Source organism: Argiope bruennichi, chromosome 3 (genome assembly GCF_947563725.1).
Source record: "Argiope bruennichi chromosome 3, qqArgBrue1.1, whole genome shotgun sequence".
Taxonomy (NCBI): Eukaryota; Metazoa; Arthropoda; class Arachnida; order Araneae; family Araneidae; genus Argiope; species Argiope bruennichi.
Genome location: NC_079153.1, coordinates 93,247,878 through 93,267,035, shown reverse-complemented (window position 1 = coordinate 93,267,035; position 19,158 = coordinate 93,247,878). Strand labels below are relative to the sequence as shown.

Here is a 19,158-nt window from a genome sequence, read left to right as displayed (position 1 = left end):
CTTTTAGTAATATTTTATCATGGATTTTAATAACATTTTTAGTAGCGCAATTTACATGCACAAATAATAAAAATTAAAATAACTTGAAAGATGATATATTTATTTTCAATTTATTGGGTGAGACGTCAAGTCATATAAATCGAAATTTCGGTGAATATGTCAAGAGGTAGATTAAATAAGTTAGCAATGAAATAATTCACATAAGATACACTGAATATAATAAGAAAACTTTAATGCGTTACTAAATAGAAAGAAATGATACACATAAAGGGGACTGCACCCAATACCAACATTAATATCATCTTTGGATATTCTAATCTACGAACCCATTCACAAACACCTGATACATGACACTAACACAAAAGAATCGAAGCGCAAACTAAGTAAATAGGAATTCCGCTTTGCATCAGAACGTACGAACATGAATACTGTCGGCGTCATCAGCATAAATCACAAGAATAAATTCTCTTCAGAAGCCTCTACCCTCTGTTTGGTCTGGCTGAATCCGCGTTTCTGTTGTCCACTCCATTGTATCCCGGAATCAATGGCGCCGCGTTTTGCACGTCCTGATCTTCTAGGAAGGGAACCTCTGGGTCACCTTTCTGTACGTTCCCATTCAGGTAGAAGAAGTCTGGAGCTTTGTTGCAAGGGATTGACTCCTCTGGATAGGAACAGGTAAATGTAAGCTGGTTGAACATGGTTTGGTTTCCGCATGCGAAACTCCATTGCCTGAAAAGTGGGTTTGTGTCGTCAGTGTTATTTGAAGTCATTAAATATGATTTACATTTTCAAGATATCAAAAACTCGAAATAAATCACTAATTTAGATTAAATGAAAATAATTTCGATAAACTTTGAGATCCGTTAAAATAAGATGCAAAAAATGTAAAGGAATGAAATATTAGTTGAAACTTCATTGCCTGAAAAGTTGGTTTGTGATGCCAGTATTATTTGATTGCATTAAGTGGGGTTCATGAACTTCTCAAAATATCAAAAATTATACCGAAATTAAATATTAATTTAAATTAAATAAAAACAATTTCTATAAATTTTGTTAAATTTAAATTATATCAATTAAAATAGAAGGAAAGAAAACAAAAGTATGAAGTATAAGTTGAAAAGTATTGTCTGAATATAAGTTGAAACTCCATGACCTGAGAAGTTGGTTTGTTCCAAGGTATTAAATATCAAAAACTGTTATCGAAGATAATCTTTAATTTATATGAAATAAAAATAACTTCTATAAACATAGTTAATTTTAAATTGTATCAATTAAAAAAAGATGGAAAGTGAGCAAAAGAGTAACAAAATATATAAGTAATGATCGAATGCAGGAAGGTTTTGCAATTTTTGTTTCACTTCATGTATATCAACAACTATATATTATGAGTACCTTGAATTAGTTTATGATATCTTATTCATAAACTATGGCATGGATACTCAATTTGTAAAAATGGAAGCATTCCTTCGTATTGAGCTTTATATATTTATGTATACTTTTATAAATGCAATTGGTCGTCTTCATTTTAAATGTATTTCTACAAATATTTCTTAAAAATTGTTGTTGGACTTATTAGCAGACGATACTGAATGATATATCCATGGATATCATTATAAATACCAAACAATATCGATAAAATAGGGTAACAATGTTTGGAGTATAGCATATTTTTACTAATAAGGGTTGAAGCTGTTACTGGAGGACATAAGGTTATTATAATATTGTCACGTGGCGTAGCTCAGATGGTAGAGCTAAACCAATTTATTAACTCAACTCAGAACACAATGACTGACAAATCTTCTGTTTTTATACTAGCAGGGAAAGTTCCAGAATACTTTTCTGGAGACAGTAAGAAAAATCCAGAACACTTGTCTGGTAAACTAAAGAAATGTTCAGTATCTTCTGGAACATGAAATAAAGGAAAACATAAAATCAAGGAATTAAATATTTACATATACTATGAATCGCATTGTCTCTAGCGGGATTTACGGTCTCTTGATTATGAGACCAGTGCCATGACCATTAGACCATGGAGATTCAACTGTCTTTCTTCAATTAAGCAATGTCATAAAAGAAGTTTCTCGAAAATATTTAAAGGACAAAAATTATTCTAAAGCATTTCTCCTAAAATATTAAAAGATGGTTAAAGTAATTTTACATATAAATTTTAAAAGAATTATTATCATTTCAAGCTTATAACCAATCCCCTCACGTAGATGAACTATTGACACAAAGAGTGTCAGCTATGAAGGAAAGCAAGATGGGGTTTGCACATTCAAATCCGCACATTAAACTGTTCTTTTATCCAGAAAAATCTATTATGATAATTCTTTATTTCTCTTTGAATGAAGAATTAGCATTCATACCTAAGCTTTCCCTCTTCATGTCCGTGGCAAACATGAAAGATTTGGCAGTTGTTATCTACATCGGCATAATAACCGTCACCCTGGCAAGTAAAAGTTGATCGGAGGTCAGCATTCAGCAGCAAGTTGATTCCGTCGGGGAGGTCATATGCTTCTCGCTTGGCCTAAAAAATGAAGTAAAAACATGATACATTGCTAATCAAACATCACAATATGACACATATGGTGTCGTATGAAAAATATTTAAAAGATAAATAGCTTACGATTGAACAGATATGATATATAAAACCGAGATAACACATTTGATGATTCCGTTATGATCATGATTTCTTTCAAGATCGCTACTTTCCTAAAAGCGATTTTAGCCTGATATCCCATGATATAGGTATTTATCTTTTACTGTATTTTTTAAAAAAAGAATGCAAGGACTGCATAAAATATCCGATATTTTTAAATATAAGCATTTATATTTTGCTTTATCTCTTTTTCTGTTAATAATAAAGAAAATGTGTGTTTATATATAGATGGTGTACTGAACAGACCTCCTGACCTATAGTTACCAAATTTAGCGCAGCTGTAATGTGGAGGACAAAATTGCGCAGCTCAAAGCGATTTCTTAAAAAATTTGATAAGAAATATTATTAATTAAAAATTAAGCAAGATTTTGGCATTTTTTTCACGCTTACTTGCGAGAATATTAATGCACAAAACTTACTTAAAATTTTTGAAAAAATACTTGTTAATGATATCAATTAAGTTTTTTTTTTTAATTTTTTAAAAATCTAGATTTTTTTTTGAATTTCTGAATTTTTTAAATATGTTTCTTTGCATGATTTCGAACAAAGGATTTCATTATTTTTATGAAATTCAAACCGTTTTCAACACTTTCTTCACATTTAAACGCCAGATATTCTTCCATTAATAAAATCTAAGGGGAAAATTGTTACTTATAATTTCTTTGATACGACATGAGGTGTCAAGAAAATGGAATTAGACTGCCAAAAGGAAATGCATGAGATAGATTTCAGAAAGTTGAGATTTGAATACCGTTACGTTTAATGTACATCATTATAATGAACTGCATTTTACTACTACAAGATCATTGTGATGAGTATATCATTATAATGAACTCAACGCTATTAGAAATATTCACAATTATAATAGGTAAATAAACAGAACAGAATTAAGATTATTAAAATTTGCCGGCTTTAATGTATGTCACAATTTGATCTTATAATCACTTTGTTGATGAAATTGTAGCTGGTTGTTATGAGCGAGGATAGAACCTGGCACCTTGTGGTTCGCAGCCCAAGTAACATGACCACAATACAAAAGCAATTGCTCGTGTAGCGTAGCTGTTAACTGACTTATAAGCTTTCACCATAAAATCATGAATATTTAACTTTTCATTACAGAATCCTTGGATTTAAACTCAATCAATATTTTCCAGAAGAAAAAGTAGATTGCCAAAGGCAGCTAAAATTTCACAAAAAAAGGTTCCATAAAATTTTTTGAGACATTCATAACATAAATCGAATAATTTATTTGTAAATATTCATTATATTTTGGAAGATGTCGTTTCGACTTTTAAAGAAAAAAAAAATTCCAAAATTTTTCTGTAGGAAAACCTTATGGCTTCGTTTGCAGGAAAAATTTACCATATTGGAATGTCATGGAACTCTTTCCGTACCATGACTATGACGATAAAGGGAAAGACTGAGATGATTCTTATTATTTAACAGATTAACTGATTTGATTTATCTTATATGGCTATACTTTATAAGTAAAGTTGTTCTATCAGTGGAACATCGCTATGATTCGAAATTGAAAATGTCGTGAAAATTGATGCTTAAAAAAAGACATAAGTTCCTGAAATCGCAAATTTAGAAGAATGCAATGCATGTCAGTAAAAGAATCAATTATCAATATGCTATGAGCTTCCGATTAGCATATTGCGATTTCAGGAACGAAAAACGCTGCTATGGTTATGCCGTTGGCAATTATATTTTCATTTCCAATCTTTTTTTACCTGAAACGTCAGAATTCGATCAATAGCTGACTTTTTAGTACTGTTTTCGTTCAAAAACTGAGCCCCATTATAAATTGTATGGACTTTTTTTGTTTGTTTAGTAACATTATTTGAACATATATTTATTAAATTGGATGAAAACTGGTAACAATGATGACTGGTTTTGAAGATTTTATTAATAAAGAAATTACACATTCTTGAAATAAATAAAATACTCTTTAATTATATGAAAAATACGAAATTACTGAAACAAATTTATTCATTAAGCTTACAATAACATCATATAAAATATTCTACGAAATTATGAAGAACATATTAAAGAGTCCAAATTTTTAATAATAAACAAAACATATGCTAGCGTAAGTATATTTTTCAAATGATGAAAATTATCTCTAAGGCGAAATTTCAGTTTAAAAACTACAATACATTTTTTTAAAAAATCAAAATGTTTTACTGATTATTATTTTTCTACTAGAAGATATATTCGCCTAGACGGGTTCTAAGTTTGTTAACAATATATCCAATTTGATTTTCACGGTTTAGCTACCGAAAGTTGTAGAAATTTTGGCACATTGGAGAAGTGCTGAAATTTTTTTTAAAGCTATTATTGGTAATGCATTTTAGATATTAAAGTACAGTAATATTAGATGCTTATTCTTTAGTGGGGCGATCTTCTTTAACAATAATGTTCACGAAAGCTAAAATCACTAAAATGAAAATCACTAATACTAGTCACTAAATCGGATTGAAACAAATACTGATCCTGTATGAAAAAAAAAAAAAATTAAAAAAAAAAGAACGCTAAAAGAAAATATTGGCAATAACTGTCATTTTTGTTGATGTCAGCATATATGTAAAATAATAAAAACTGCAGATATCAGCGCAATGAACTTTTTTATTCGTGCATAGATTAGTTTTCATGCTGATAAATTAGTCAATTTAAACGTAAAAAAACACTAACAACTGACATGCACATCTGATAATGACGCAGACTAAAAGGACGGAAACATATTTAAACTCCGCCTAGCGTTACATACAGCATTAGATGATTATATATATTTATTGTTCATTTCAACTATTTTTTCTGATCTACTTACCCTTCTTGGCATACTTGTAGAAATTGCAACGCATCCAATCAGCACTAGAAATGAGATGTAGATTTATTAAAATATATTCAATACATATTTTTCTTAAGAAATTATAAGCTACTTGATAATCAAAATTTGCAATATTATTTAATTCTTTATTAAAAATTTCATTAATATTTCCATCGCAATATTTCGCTAAAATTTGTATTTATTTCATCACATTTCCTTTTATGGAAAATTTTATTCTGTGAATTTTAATTCATTATAAGGAATAAAAAGATACATTTATAACTTGAAGTGACTAGTTACAGAAATTCACCAGACCGTCTGTTATACCTCTTTTTTTTTTTTATCAAATTTAGAAATAATTTTTTACGAGTTAACTATCTTTCTCTTATTCTAGATATTCATAAATTTATTAGAATATCTCCATTTTTTTAATAAAATTATGACATAACTCCTGGAAAAAAAAGGTTTAACATAAAAAAAGTTTATCTTTAAGATAAAACTATTTAAGTAAAAATAATTTTAGAAAAGGCAAAAAAAAGTTTCTTAAATTGCATAATTTTTTTTTTTTATTTCTCTTTTCTGATTTGCATTGAAGTGAAATAATAAGGCGACAAGATTTCAAATGTATGCCCTAATCTTGAAAACAAACAATTTCAGACGGTTGAATGTAACTATGCAAAAAGAACTTCTTTTATAATATTTGCTTATCCTTCAGATGCAAGTAATGAATAAGCAAAATTTCCGTCCTTTCTCGAACAAAAGTTTTATCAAAACATTTAAGCAGCGATCTGTACTGTAATTGCATTTCCGTAGCGTAGCTCCAAGATACTAAAAACAGTCATTTGTCTTGAATAAAAAAAATGAAAAAAAACAAAAAACAGTAATATAAGAGCTAAGAAAAACATTATTAGTCTTTCTCTTTGACGTATCACTTTCACAAAGCAATTTATCATAAGGATAGAAAGGAAGACAAATAAAATAAAATAAAATGTAAGTTGTTTAACAAGATTCGTTTCTATCGGCAGAAAAGAAAATTATACGCAGTTTGTGAATAACTTTCAGTGTGACATTTAAGTAGAAATTAAAGTTTGCTTTCTCAGAATTGAGAATCGTTTGGCAATTTTCTGTTTTGTTACCAAAAAAGTTGCGAAATTATTTGCATTTTCTATTTTTGATTGCACTAGAACTTTGTAATAAAATAAGAGAATTTCAATGATACCTTTGGAATTTGAAAGTCAAAGATTAAAGTATGTGCATTATTAACAAATAATTTTAAAGTTTATACATTTGAATATGATTATGGATGTAAGATTTAAAAAAGACCTTTTAAATTTGTAACTGTTAATAACATTAAAAAGTAAACTTACATATACTCAAAATGCTCGTCACTTTCATCCTGATATCTATCTAGAAATAAATAATAACAATTAAAGAAATGAATTATTAATTTTAATAATATGAATGCTATGAATTATTAGGAAATGGAGAATTCTATGTAATGAAGTTTGAAGACTAATATATAAAAGTCATTCACATAAATTAAAAAATAAAATTAATGTCAAATATTTTATGCATTCCGCATTATATTCCTGAAAAACAAAATGTGAAACGCAGTAAGGATTTTTCATGATTGAATTATTTATTTACAGCAGTGTTCCTGTTTATTTTCAGAGACATTTTATTTCAGGTCTTGTTTATTAAAATAGTATAAGTTATCAGATCGAGATTCAGAAAGGAATTTTAAAAGGCAGCTTGCATTTTTTTAAAGTAATGTAAGCACTGAATCTTGAGGACATATTTATGAGCATTATATGCAATAAATAATAAAATTAGTGCCAAATATTGTAAGCTTTCTGCATTATATTCTTGTAGAAAATCATGTGTTAGAAGAAATTTTGTAATTCAGTTATCCATTTACTGTAGATTTTATATGATTTTTAAAGACGTTTTGTTTCTGATATTGTTGATCAAAATGGTATAATTTCTCAGCATAGAATTCAATAGTAAATTAAAATACATAGATTACATTTTTGAAATATATTCACCATAATTACTTAGTACTCATTTAACGCGTTCGCTGCCATGATCGACGCTTGTGATTCGGACCACTATCTAATAAGATGCTTACTTATTTGCTGTCTTTTAATTGTACCAAAGAAGAAAATATCTAATTAAAAAATATGTATGAATCACAGGCGATTCATGTGCTGAGCAACGTGTTAAAACAGGGAGATATAAACTAAACATAGGCTTATTCTACTCGCATGAAATTCTACATTGATTTAGAATTTTCGCTGTCATTCGAATGTGAATGACACGACAGTTAACATGTTAACACATTAAGCAGTTTCATATGCAAGCATCTAAGTCTTAACTCTTAAGCAATTCAAACTTATGACTATATGGATGTAGTTTTATGTTTCGTGGCGATCTCATTAATTATATCTTACGTCGGACAATAACATCTGATGTTAGTTCATTGCTTTCCTTAAGTTATTATTGTTTTTCCTCTCTGATAAAAACGTGCAGGCGGTATTGCTTTCCTTTTCTTTAACGCGTGGTGGCAAAAATATTTATATTATTATTGCATCTGAAGTCGCTTTGTCTTTTATTTTTGCTTTCAACTGTCATGTCTGTGGGAAGAATCCCACCCAGTTCTTTTCCCTGCTTTGCGGACTTCATAAACAAATGAATTCCGAATTTTTATTTTCTCATTTATTTTGTTTCCGAATTCCCAAATATGGAAGGATTATGCATCCAAATCATAAGAAAAATACATGTGATTTCATTTTTCTCTTGTTTATTTTATGTTCTTCAGTAACATTTTATGAAATCTCTTATGCCGCATGCATTTTCTTACGTGCTGAAATAAAATGGAAAATTTAGGGATAATAAGGGAATATAAAGGGAAAATTTCAGTGCAGGTAGCATCAAGTAAATCAAGAGTGTTACAAACAAAAGAAATAGCAATTCATCGATTAGAACTAATTTGAGTTCTCATATTATCTCGATTATATTGTCAAGTTGCAAATGGACTTGATGGCATGCTTTTGAACTGATTCGACCTTTATCTTAACTTGGATTAGACGGGATATTTCTTGGAATACATTTGTAAGAAAAAGAATCGCAAGAATAAGAAAATATACCAATTCTGATAACTGACATTTCAGGCCAAGTCATATGAATCCTGTCGCGGACGCCAATATGGTAAAAATTTTCAATAATGACTATGGATGTAATATGAGTGACCACTTTAATTGCGGATGTCTGTATGCAATTTTGAAAGCGTACTTACATCGACAAAAACAAATGAGAATTGAATTATTCCATGTGAAGTTGAGTTATGATTAGTGACGCATACATTTTATTCTTTTAATATGTTTGTTGTTTTCTTCATGATTTCTTATGCTATTGTTATTAATAGAATTAATTATTATTATTATTCTACTTAACCAATTAGTTGCCACGATCATTATTTGGAGATTCTGGAATTTTTACGTACACCACGGAAAAAAAAACGATATTTGTTATGCCTGACAATTTAGTTTCATTCAATATGCATGTCAATATTATATGTAGCAGAAAGTGTGTATTCTGTCACACAAAAAAATATATATATATATATATATATCTTCATCGACATATTGATGAGAACCATAAAAATTGCAAGTACAGTAGAATTTCTTAAGAAAATAAATAACTTTTTTATGAATGAAAGTAATATAACTATTAACTTTTTGGCTCAAACTCCTGCTATTATACCACTAATATATTTTTTATCAAAAATTGAATGACAACCGCATTTTTTTCATATTTATAGGTACTAAATTTAGATTTTTAAACAAATATATTTTAGAAAAATACAATACATTTAGGATGTATCTAAAATTTTAATTAATAAATTAAAACCAAAATTTATGAACAGAACTCGAAATTAACATTGAGTCTAAATTAATTAATTATTTAAATTAACGAGGATTGTCAAATGAATGAAATAATGCCAAATAACAACTGACGAATTCAAATATTCTCCTTTTGATTTTGTTAAATGTATAAAATAACGATAAAAATATAGAAAAAACACACACTTTAAAAAAAAAATAATTAAAAAACGTTTTGGAATAAAATAAATTAAAATTCAGTTTTATTAAACATCAATTATTAATTACTTACATATCAGTTAAAGCAATGTTTTTAAATATTGTAATATCACTAGATAGAGTATACTTTCTAGGAAATAATTTGGGTGAAATTAACGGTTTACTTGCTTAATTGCATTAAGAAACACTTAATTTCCGCTAATAATAAAAGAAAATGCGAGTATATTTCACTATGTGTTGGCACTCTGTAGGACTGACCATTTGACTTTGAACTACGAAATTTGACACAGGAATGTGTATGGAGGTTAGAATGTACTTCTGGATGTGATATTTAAAATATCTTAATTGTTTAAAAATAAAGTTAAATTATGATGTGTTTTCGTTATCCGAAAATCCGAATATCATCTGAAAATATTATTGAATAAGAAATTTTATACCAATTTAAAATTCTATTTTGTCTTCTTAAAGATAAAAATTTTGATATCGCGGAGTTTTTATTTCTGAATTTTATCTTTTTTTTAATTTAACATTATTTTCAATAATAGTATAACTATTACAATGAAATCAAAGTGCTTAAAGCTGGACTGAGAAAATAAATTCTTATTGTCAATACAATTTACATGCTAAACGAGAGAGGTTCCAATATCATAGAAAACAACGAGCAATTAGAAGTTGTATAACCCTGACATGTTACATTTTTTAAAATATTATGATAGCATATGACTCATTTTTATTAGAAACGCTAACAGATTATTTTAATGCTATTAAAATGACATGACTTTATATATATCACACTTTGGTAGAATCATAAAAAGTAGGTTATATATAAGATATTTAATTGTAATAATAATGAAAATAATAAATGCTAACATTGTTAAGTTAGAAGGTCGCCATACGCAGCTAGTATAAATATAATTTAATATCAAAGAAGAACATCTGGCGTTTAATTTATTATTTTAAAAGCTGTAGACAAATTAAGGACTGTAAAACGATGTCTGATTTAAAATTTCTGTAAATTTAAATTTTTATGAAAGCAGTTAAATAATTTTAAATCCCCCCAAAAATGCAGTTTTTAAAAGGCAAAACATTTCATGGGGATAATACAAAATTTTAATAAAGCCTTTACATTTGATTTTATGAACATAAAATATTTTTAATAGTTTTTTCCTCATTATAAAATAACAGCTGCGGAAGCTTCACATTCAATAATTCATGATTATAAACAAATACTTTAAAAGTGTATCGAAAATAACATTAAAATAATTTCAAAATAATCTAATTATGATATTAAGACTTGAGAGATTTGCAGCAAAGAATAAAGACATACCTTTTGGAATGATTGAATCAAGGTATCCCAACTTCCCACACAACCTACATTCCAAATCTATAACGGATGGCCGCGCCACAGATAAATTCAATGAAAAAAAAAAGACCCTCTGCTTCAGTTGTACACTCGCAGACCTTCACGCATTGAAAAGCAGTGAATTTCAAAGGACTGAAAGCCTTTGTCGCAGCTCTTATAAACAGCGACACGCATTTAAATGACTGAAAATGAGCCATAACGCCTCAAATATAGATCTCGAATAAAGTCAAGAACACAGAAGTGCTAAGACCGTCGGGATGATATGGTCACGAAAACGCACTTACCTGAAGGAAGACCGGAAAATTGCCACAAGATGTATGGGTTATGAGGTTGTATTGTCGTTTCTTTTAAACATTTCATTTATATATATATATAGGCATTCACACTCCGGATGCGGAATTATTTGCCAAACGCTACTTGCAGCCAATCAAATACGACACAACTAAAAAGGAAAAATAAGGGGGGGAAAAAGAAAGGAAAAAAAATCTGCTTAAAAAAGTATGTCGGTTCGTTTCGTCCTTGTCGGAAAATTCCACCTCCCACCTTTTCCTACTATACCCCCCCTCCCTTTTCTATGAGCCTCTTATCCCCCCTACCATCACCAAATCTTAACAAAATAATCTCCCATTTTTAAGCGTTTGACCTTTTCTTTCATCCAACAGGTGACCCTCCCCCCTCCATCCGAATGCACGAGAGTTATGCCAGAATCGCTATTTTCCTCCCATTTTCCAAGTCAAGTATGAGATGATGCCACTTGTCGAATTGCAATTACTTTTTTGTCGAAGGGTTAATCTGTTGATGTGTAAATAATAGCCCATTCTGAACTACCATTTACCAGGAAGAATCGTCCCGAAACAATCATTTGGTAAAGAATTTTACGGTTGTTTATTTATTTACTTACTTAAAACAGTGTGCTGGGTTTACTCATCGGGGCAATTAAATGACCTGCTGCTGCGAGAGTAAAATACAATTAAGTAACAAGACCTTGTTATTCTCTCGGTTCTTTGTGTTACCATCTGTGAGGTGACCTTTTTCCAATAATGAACAATGAGAAGAAAGTGTGTTAAATACTCAATTAGAAGTATAAATTACAAGAAGTAGAAGTAGTAGAACCCCATTACATGATTATTGCCAATGCATCGAATGATAATCATGATACATCATGTGAGAAATTAATGATGGTATAGGTAGGAATTATTCATTCCTTGCATAATGGATTATCAAAGAAATCTATTAGCATTCAAATTTGATGATTCCCTTTTTTGTTATTTTAATGTACAGGCCCATCGCTCATTCAAGATATATAATTAGTGTTCGCTTGCCGATACAAAATACTCAGATGTTATTTTTAAAAAATAACTTCAGAAATAAAATATTTTATCAAAAATTTATTTTATTTTTTAAAATACAGGGTGTTTATAAAGTCCCGGACCCATTTTGATGTTTAATAACTCATAAAATAATAAAGATATAAATACACTTATGACATTTATTGATGGAATAACTCATATATTTTCCTTTTCAGGTTTGAATATTTTTACTTTTGTAAATATCGTCTGCGGGTGTGGTTAATTTCAGATAATTTCATTTTCCAGTCTAAATATCTGTACTTTTCTAAATATTGTCTGCTTATTAATTGCATTTTTCTCTCTTTTGTTTTTGGCAACTATTGCAATGTTATGTTTACTTTTGATGTGTTTGTTCTATGTAGTACTTTTGTATGTGATGTTTTATTCGAGCGGATATTAAGGAGAATGCATACACCACAAGAGAAAGCACAGATTTTATGGTGGTTCATAGAAATGAAATCGATAGTGCAAGCACAGAGAAATTTCAGAAGAATTTACCAAAAAGATCCTCCCTCCAAAAACAGCATCTTGCGGTGGAAAAAGAATTTTCTAGAAATTGGAAGTATCGAAGATAAGAAACGTTCCAGACGTCCTTGCACAAGTGATTTTGATGTTGAGCGTGTCAGAGAGACATTTTTACACAATCCTATAGTATCTGTGAGATCAGCGGCAACAGAATTGGATATGCCAATTTCGACGGTGTACAAGGTTATTAAGAAAAAATTAAGACTGAATGCATACAAAGTTCAAATTGTTCAAGTTTTGGAACCGAACGATAGACCTAGGAGGATGGCCTTTGCAACAGATATGCTAAGGAGGATAGAAGATGCTGCTGATTTTCTGAAGAGCATAATGTTCTCCGATGAAGCATCCTTTCATGTTTCTGGCATTGTTAATCGCCATAAAGTGCTCAAATGGCTCTGTGGATGCCGACATGCTTGTCGCTACCTGGCGTGAAATTGACTATCGACTTGATATTCTCCGTGCGACGAAGGGGGCACACGTGGAAGTTCATTGACAAGGGTCATGAAACTTTTTGAGTCTATTTAACCATTTATGTTATTAATTTAAATCTATCTTTATTATTTTATGAGTTATTAAACATCAAAATGGGTCCGGGACTTTATAAACACCCTGTATTTTATCAAAAGAATGTTTTTTTTTTTTTTTGCTTTATGTAATAGTCAACAACAAATGATATTATTACAAAGAGAAGACTACACAATTGTAAATTATATATTATTGTTCTAGATATGATAAATATAACCATAAGATTAAAATAAGTTAATTAAATATTTTGATTTTATAAAAGAAATAAACTTTTTAAAAGAGATAATTAGTTTAAGAATGATAATTTTTACAGAAATTATATATTATAGAAATTATTCATTTTAACATTTTCTTCCAGATTTATAGGGAATAACATATTTAAGAGATACAAATTGCTGGGTGAAACATTTCACTTCCGGTATTCGAATTTCCAAAAGATAACATGAGGTAAAATACAGATCAAATATACTGCACCACGATGAACTAATTGATAATATAATGAAATTCCAATAATTTTATGAGAACAGTTTGAATAGGCTTAAAGAAAGTATTTTGCAACATTTTAAAGGAACATAATGGAATTTGCATTCATTCAATGTCCATGTATCCGTGTCATGTATGAACAGTATATGAAATGAAGTATACATTACTTCGTTTTTTAAATATATTTTATCAGAAATCTACAAAATCTAGGCTTTATAAGAAGAATAGGTTGGCGTAAATAAAATAAGGAAGACACAATGACTTTTAATATAGTTTCAGCTTTGCAAAACAAACAAACAAAAAAAATCCTGTAATTTGATGAAGTAAATGGTTAATTTTAAATCGAAACTTATTAAACTCTTTAGAACAAGAAACATGTGAAGAAATAATATACAAAATACTGTGATAAAAAATTAAGATAGTTATCTTCAAACCGAATTATTAGTTCAAGAAAAATTTTCGAATGGTAATGCATTTATCACTTTCTATTTCTGTGTCCTGGATCCCGAATTACATAAATAAATATTAGACATATTTATTTTTAATTTGAATTTCCAGTTTGGCTTTTGCAACTAGTTTAGTTTCGACCAGACCTTTGAATCCCGAAATTAACATTTGGTAATTCATTTATTTTGTAATAGTTTTCATCTGGGATCGCTGCAGATGGTATGGTTTTTGTTTTTGTTACGATATAACCACTATTTGTGTCTAAATAATAACAATGAGATACGATTGAATTTTATTATTTATATATTACAAATAAAATGATACAGAAATATGAGAAACTTTGAATGTGGTACTTAGCTCTTTAATATTGCTATTGTTTAATTGCAGGCTTTGCAGCTCCAAATAAAATTTTAGTTCTAAAGAATATGTTTACAGAAATAATGAAGAATTGCAAACAGAATTAAAATACATAAGATGATAGGAAGAAAAGAAAAGCTGAAGAATTAAATTTTTAGAAATGAATTTAAAAAAATTCTGACGTCTTGGTAAAGTTTGAACATTTCAAATTGAAATCTAAATTTTCTTGACAAAGAGACAAAAGAAATTAAACTTGTTATCCAAAAGCGTAACAAAATTTATCCCATTTTCTCATCATAACTTAGGGTTAATAGGATTAAAACAATAATGAATTTTTAAAAAAAATGTATACATATTCTGAGTTTATTCAAAAAGTTCATTTCTTTCAATTGCCGTGAGTAGAGACTTACTGAGCATAAATCCAAGCTATTAAAAATGAAAAGTAATAAAAACAAGACAGGTGAAATCAGAAAGTAGAAAGGATTATTATACGTTTAGTTTCTTCCTCGTTTATAACACAAAAGTATATCTTGGTTATGCCGCATCCAAATTTTTAGAGGTATAAATAAAAACAAACATACCTTAATCTAATAAAAAAAAAGTGGCGTACATTTTTACTCAGGATGAAGCTAGCAAAATGCTAAAAGACAATGAACAAGAAGAAGAGAAAAAAAATTGCTTCTCGGCAAGCTGGAAGGCAAAGGTAAATTCCTTTGCACCTCAGTTCTTATCTGGCAACAAAAATTGTTGAAATTAGAAACAGTCAAAATTAGGGCTTGAAAGTCACTTTTCAGCCTCTAACTTCTAAGATACTGCAGTTATCTAAAGAATTTATACAAAGTTGATACCAAATAATACAAAGAAAAATACAAAAGTTGTTCGTTTTAATGAAATGCTAATTTGTCTAATTGGATTTATTTTTCTGCCTTCAATATTAAGAAAGTAGTAGAGACTACTTTCAGCCTCCCCCCACACCATTTCCACCCTCTTTAAGCTAGATGGACCATTTATTAAATCGTTCGAGATTTTTATATTTCTAACAAACATATCCCAAGGCAAAATCCAAACAAAATTACTCTGGATATTCTGTTCACAAGAGAACATAGGCAAAGAATATGAACTTCTGAACGAAATGTAGTTTTGGGTTCTAGGAACAATGATTGGTAAAGAACTGAAGAAATTTTAATGAAGTCCTGTTATGAGAACCATTACAATAGGTAATCTTTTTATTGGAATCTATCCTAAAAAAGGCAAAAATTTGGAAGTGATTCTAATAACAAGAACTTTAAAAGATTTATTTTAAGAATGTAACTTAATAATGTATCGAAATATTACCATAAAATATTATCCTTTAAAGAAAATTAGAGGTCAGAGTACGGAATTTTGGAATGCAAATCGATGTATTTTAAATAAGACAAATGAAAAATATATTTAAAGAAGTGAAACAAAACGTGGACATTTTCGGTAAAAGTGATTAAATTGACATAAAATAATTGGAGATGTTATTCCTACCTTTACCATAGCAACCTCGTATCCATCACATATGTGCTCAACTTTAATAAAGCCTGTATTTGACAAGCTCTGAAGTTCTAAATATTTAAATGAGCTTAATCCGGTATAACACCATTGCTGGCACATACCCAATATCCATCAGTTTCACCAGTAGATTTCAGTTTATGTTTCTAATTAGCAATTTCGATAAAACTGCGCAAAACTGTCCGATAGGTGAGATGTTTAATAGGTCCATACCTTTCTTAAATTACTGAAACTTGTTAAGAATCTGACTATTACATTGTTAATTTTTTTTACCTAATTATACTGCATTTTAAGTACTTTTTATTATTCCTTATATTGGCTACATATAAGGCCATGTAAGACATAGAAATACATAAATTATGATTCTAGAAAATAAAAAAGTGTTTTATTGAAGATTTTTTATACCAGAATCGTAGAAATAATATCAAAAATCTACATTTACAGGTTAATTAAAGGTTAATGTATCATTAAAATTCAGTTATGAATAATTTTATTTCGAAAATTCCTTCGACGATATTTATGTTTTTATAATGCATGTTATGTATTTACAGTCAGGAAAAGTGCATTTTTATTATTTATATAATTTTGACTATTTAAATAAAAATTGTTGCAATGTATATTCAGGAATTTCTTTTTAGCTGCAGCTGTGAGTATAGAACCGAGAACACGGATTAGACAAAACAGTAAAAGATAAGGGAGAAAATGTTAGACAATCTGTAAATAGCAAGGTTACTTGGTTTCTCATAAATTTGGTCTGATTTTAGAAGATCATAATAAATTAAAAATTAGTGTGAAGTAATACGATTTGCATATTTTGACCTGTAAAAGAATCAAAAATTTTTGATACAAGAAAAAATATACTTGACAATCCCATCAATAATATACACATTGCAATGCAATCTGTTGGTGCGTTACAAGCTTTTTCTCTTTAAGTCAGAAAACATCTGACTCTTTGACAAATCTAAAAATGAAAACTGCTCTTCACTATTTAAATTTCTTAATTTATGATGATTTAAATTTTAAAAAAAATCTAAATGTAAGGGACACCTTGAATATAAATAGAAGAAAAATCAGAAATAATAAAACATGCAATTCATCCACATTAGTTGATTCAAATAAGTGCAGATTAATTTAGAATGACCGTATTTTATGAGCAATAGAAACTGTAAAGGACATATTTGGATCAGACTCTAATTTTTTAAAATTTAGAGTATCTTCTTTTTCAATAGGAACTATTTAGTTATAAGCAAAATTACAAGAATCAAGTATGTTTAGTTAAAACTCCAGATTCTATCGTAATCCCGGACAAAGTTTTAAAAATAGAACTATACAATATAATGTAAAACATCTGATCCATTAAAACGATGATAAATACAGTCCACGTTTCCCCGTTCTTCTTCGAAAACAGAAACAAGGTGGCTTTTTTATTTATACATAATTTATTTATTTATTTGTAAAATTTTTAAAAAATGGAAATTAACTTATCAAACATTTGAGACAAATCCTGATCAAACAATAAAATTTCGGAAATGTCTCAACAGAGCCGGAACATATGATAATCTTATACAACAATAGATTAATTTTCTCTTGGTCTGAAATAAGAAGCCGAATTTTAAAAAAATGTCCTGTCAAAACAGTCCATCATTTGTAATTCCTTTTAGATACAATGTGCAACTTAAGTGCACACGAACTGACATAAGCCTACATAAAGTTACATGTAAACATGAAAAAAAAAATTCTCTAAACTGCGGATTTTACGTTCATGTGAATAATGTATCAGGTGAATTCTCATAAATCACGCAGAAAAAGCGAATGCGCAATATTTTTTGTCACTGAATACATCTCGTTGTAGGAATACTAACATGATGATTAATGAAAATCAAGCGCTTGAGGAAACTTACTCATTGGAGTTTCTGTGCATTCTGACGGCCTTACATGCATTACGCCTACACATATTTACGTTGTAGAATTCTGCTTCTACAGCACTTCTATCTCTTAAAAACTTCGAAGATAATCAGTAGATCAGGCGATTTCATTATGCTTTGAAGTTCATGGCAGCATCTCTTTGTAGTTGGATGTTTGATTTGATGAGTTCCACGCCTTTTAACGGGGAAACACCCAGAAAAAGAAAGTTAGAGGTCACCGTTAGGAAAGTTGTGAAAGAAAGAGAATGAAGTGTTGAAAATACGGTTTTTAGAAAGTTATTGTAAGCGTGGGAGAGTGTAAAATTGCGTGAGTAAGAAAAGTGTGAATAATTAGAATGCTAATTTAAAGGAATTCTTGATGGCAACTAATGATAATTTTTGTTTGGCATTTTGGACTTGCAGAAAATCGGGGGAAGTGTTTTCTCAAAAACTTTCTCGCATTACTCTCTTGTAAAGATATTATTACACTGAAGCCTTCCATGGTGTTGGAATACAATAATAACGAAATTGTGGTGAAAGCTTATAAGCCAGTTAACAGCTACGCTACACGAGCAATTGCTTTTTTATCGTGGCCATGTTACTGGACTGTGAACCACAAGGTCCCAGGTTCTATCCTCGCTCCTAACAATCCGTCACAAAATATTGACCTTTGGTGTGAATTTACCATTTTTACTTAAGCTGTTGTGTAATTCTTGGCGAGAGTTTTGGCGATTATCGTTGACATGCAGTCAAAGTTATCCAAAAACGAATTTGAGTTTCAGAACCGATCTTCCGAATCGATTGAAACACAAATTCGACAAAAACGACAGGTCGCAAAATCATATACCAAATTTGATATATTGAGTTATCGCATCCACAGATTTGATACACAGACAGTCAATTCTTTGTTAGATTCCATTCAAAATTTGATAGGTGTCTGTATTAAAGATGCTAAATCTTTCTATCAAATTTTATCTATCTAGCTTTCTTCATTTCGTAGTTATCATTCTAACATATATTCGAACAGCAGGAGAGACAAAATTCCTACGAACGGATTTGGTACGACCGGAGTTTAACTCT

The 19,158-nt window shown here is 29.3% G+C and overlaps 1 protein-coding gene across 4 annotated transcripts; it reads right to left on the bottom strand.

Moving 5' to 3' along the window:
- Positions 1–211: 211 nt before the first annotated feature.
- Positions 212–18,094, bottom strand: LOC129963643 (U-scoloptoxin(01)-Er1a-like). 4 transcript variants are annotated; one of them, XM_056078136.1, is made up of 5 exons: positions 18,076–18,094; positions 6,857–6,896; positions 5,490–5,533; positions 2,367–2,527; positions 212–729 (listed from the first exon to the last, which is right to left on the bottom strand). In XM_056078136.1, the coding sequence occupies exons 2-5, from the start codon at positions 6,882–6,884 to the stop codon at positions 480–482; spliced, it is 483 nt and encodes a 160-aa protein (XP_055934111.1). In that variant the 5' UTR covers positions 6,885–6,896; positions 18,076–18,094; the 3' UTR covers positions 212–479. The 4 variants fall into 4 exon arrangements, with proteins under 4 accessions (XP_055934111.1, XP_055934108.1, XP_055934109.1 ...); XM_056078133.1 differs by lacking the exon at positions 18,076–18,094 and adding an exon at positions 11,237–11,342 and having other exon boundaries at positions 6,857–6,892; XM_056078134.1 differs by lacking the exon at positions 18,076–18,094 and adding an exon at positions 11,237–11,306.
- Between the last annotated feature and the right edge of the window lie 1,064 nt (positions 18,095–19,158).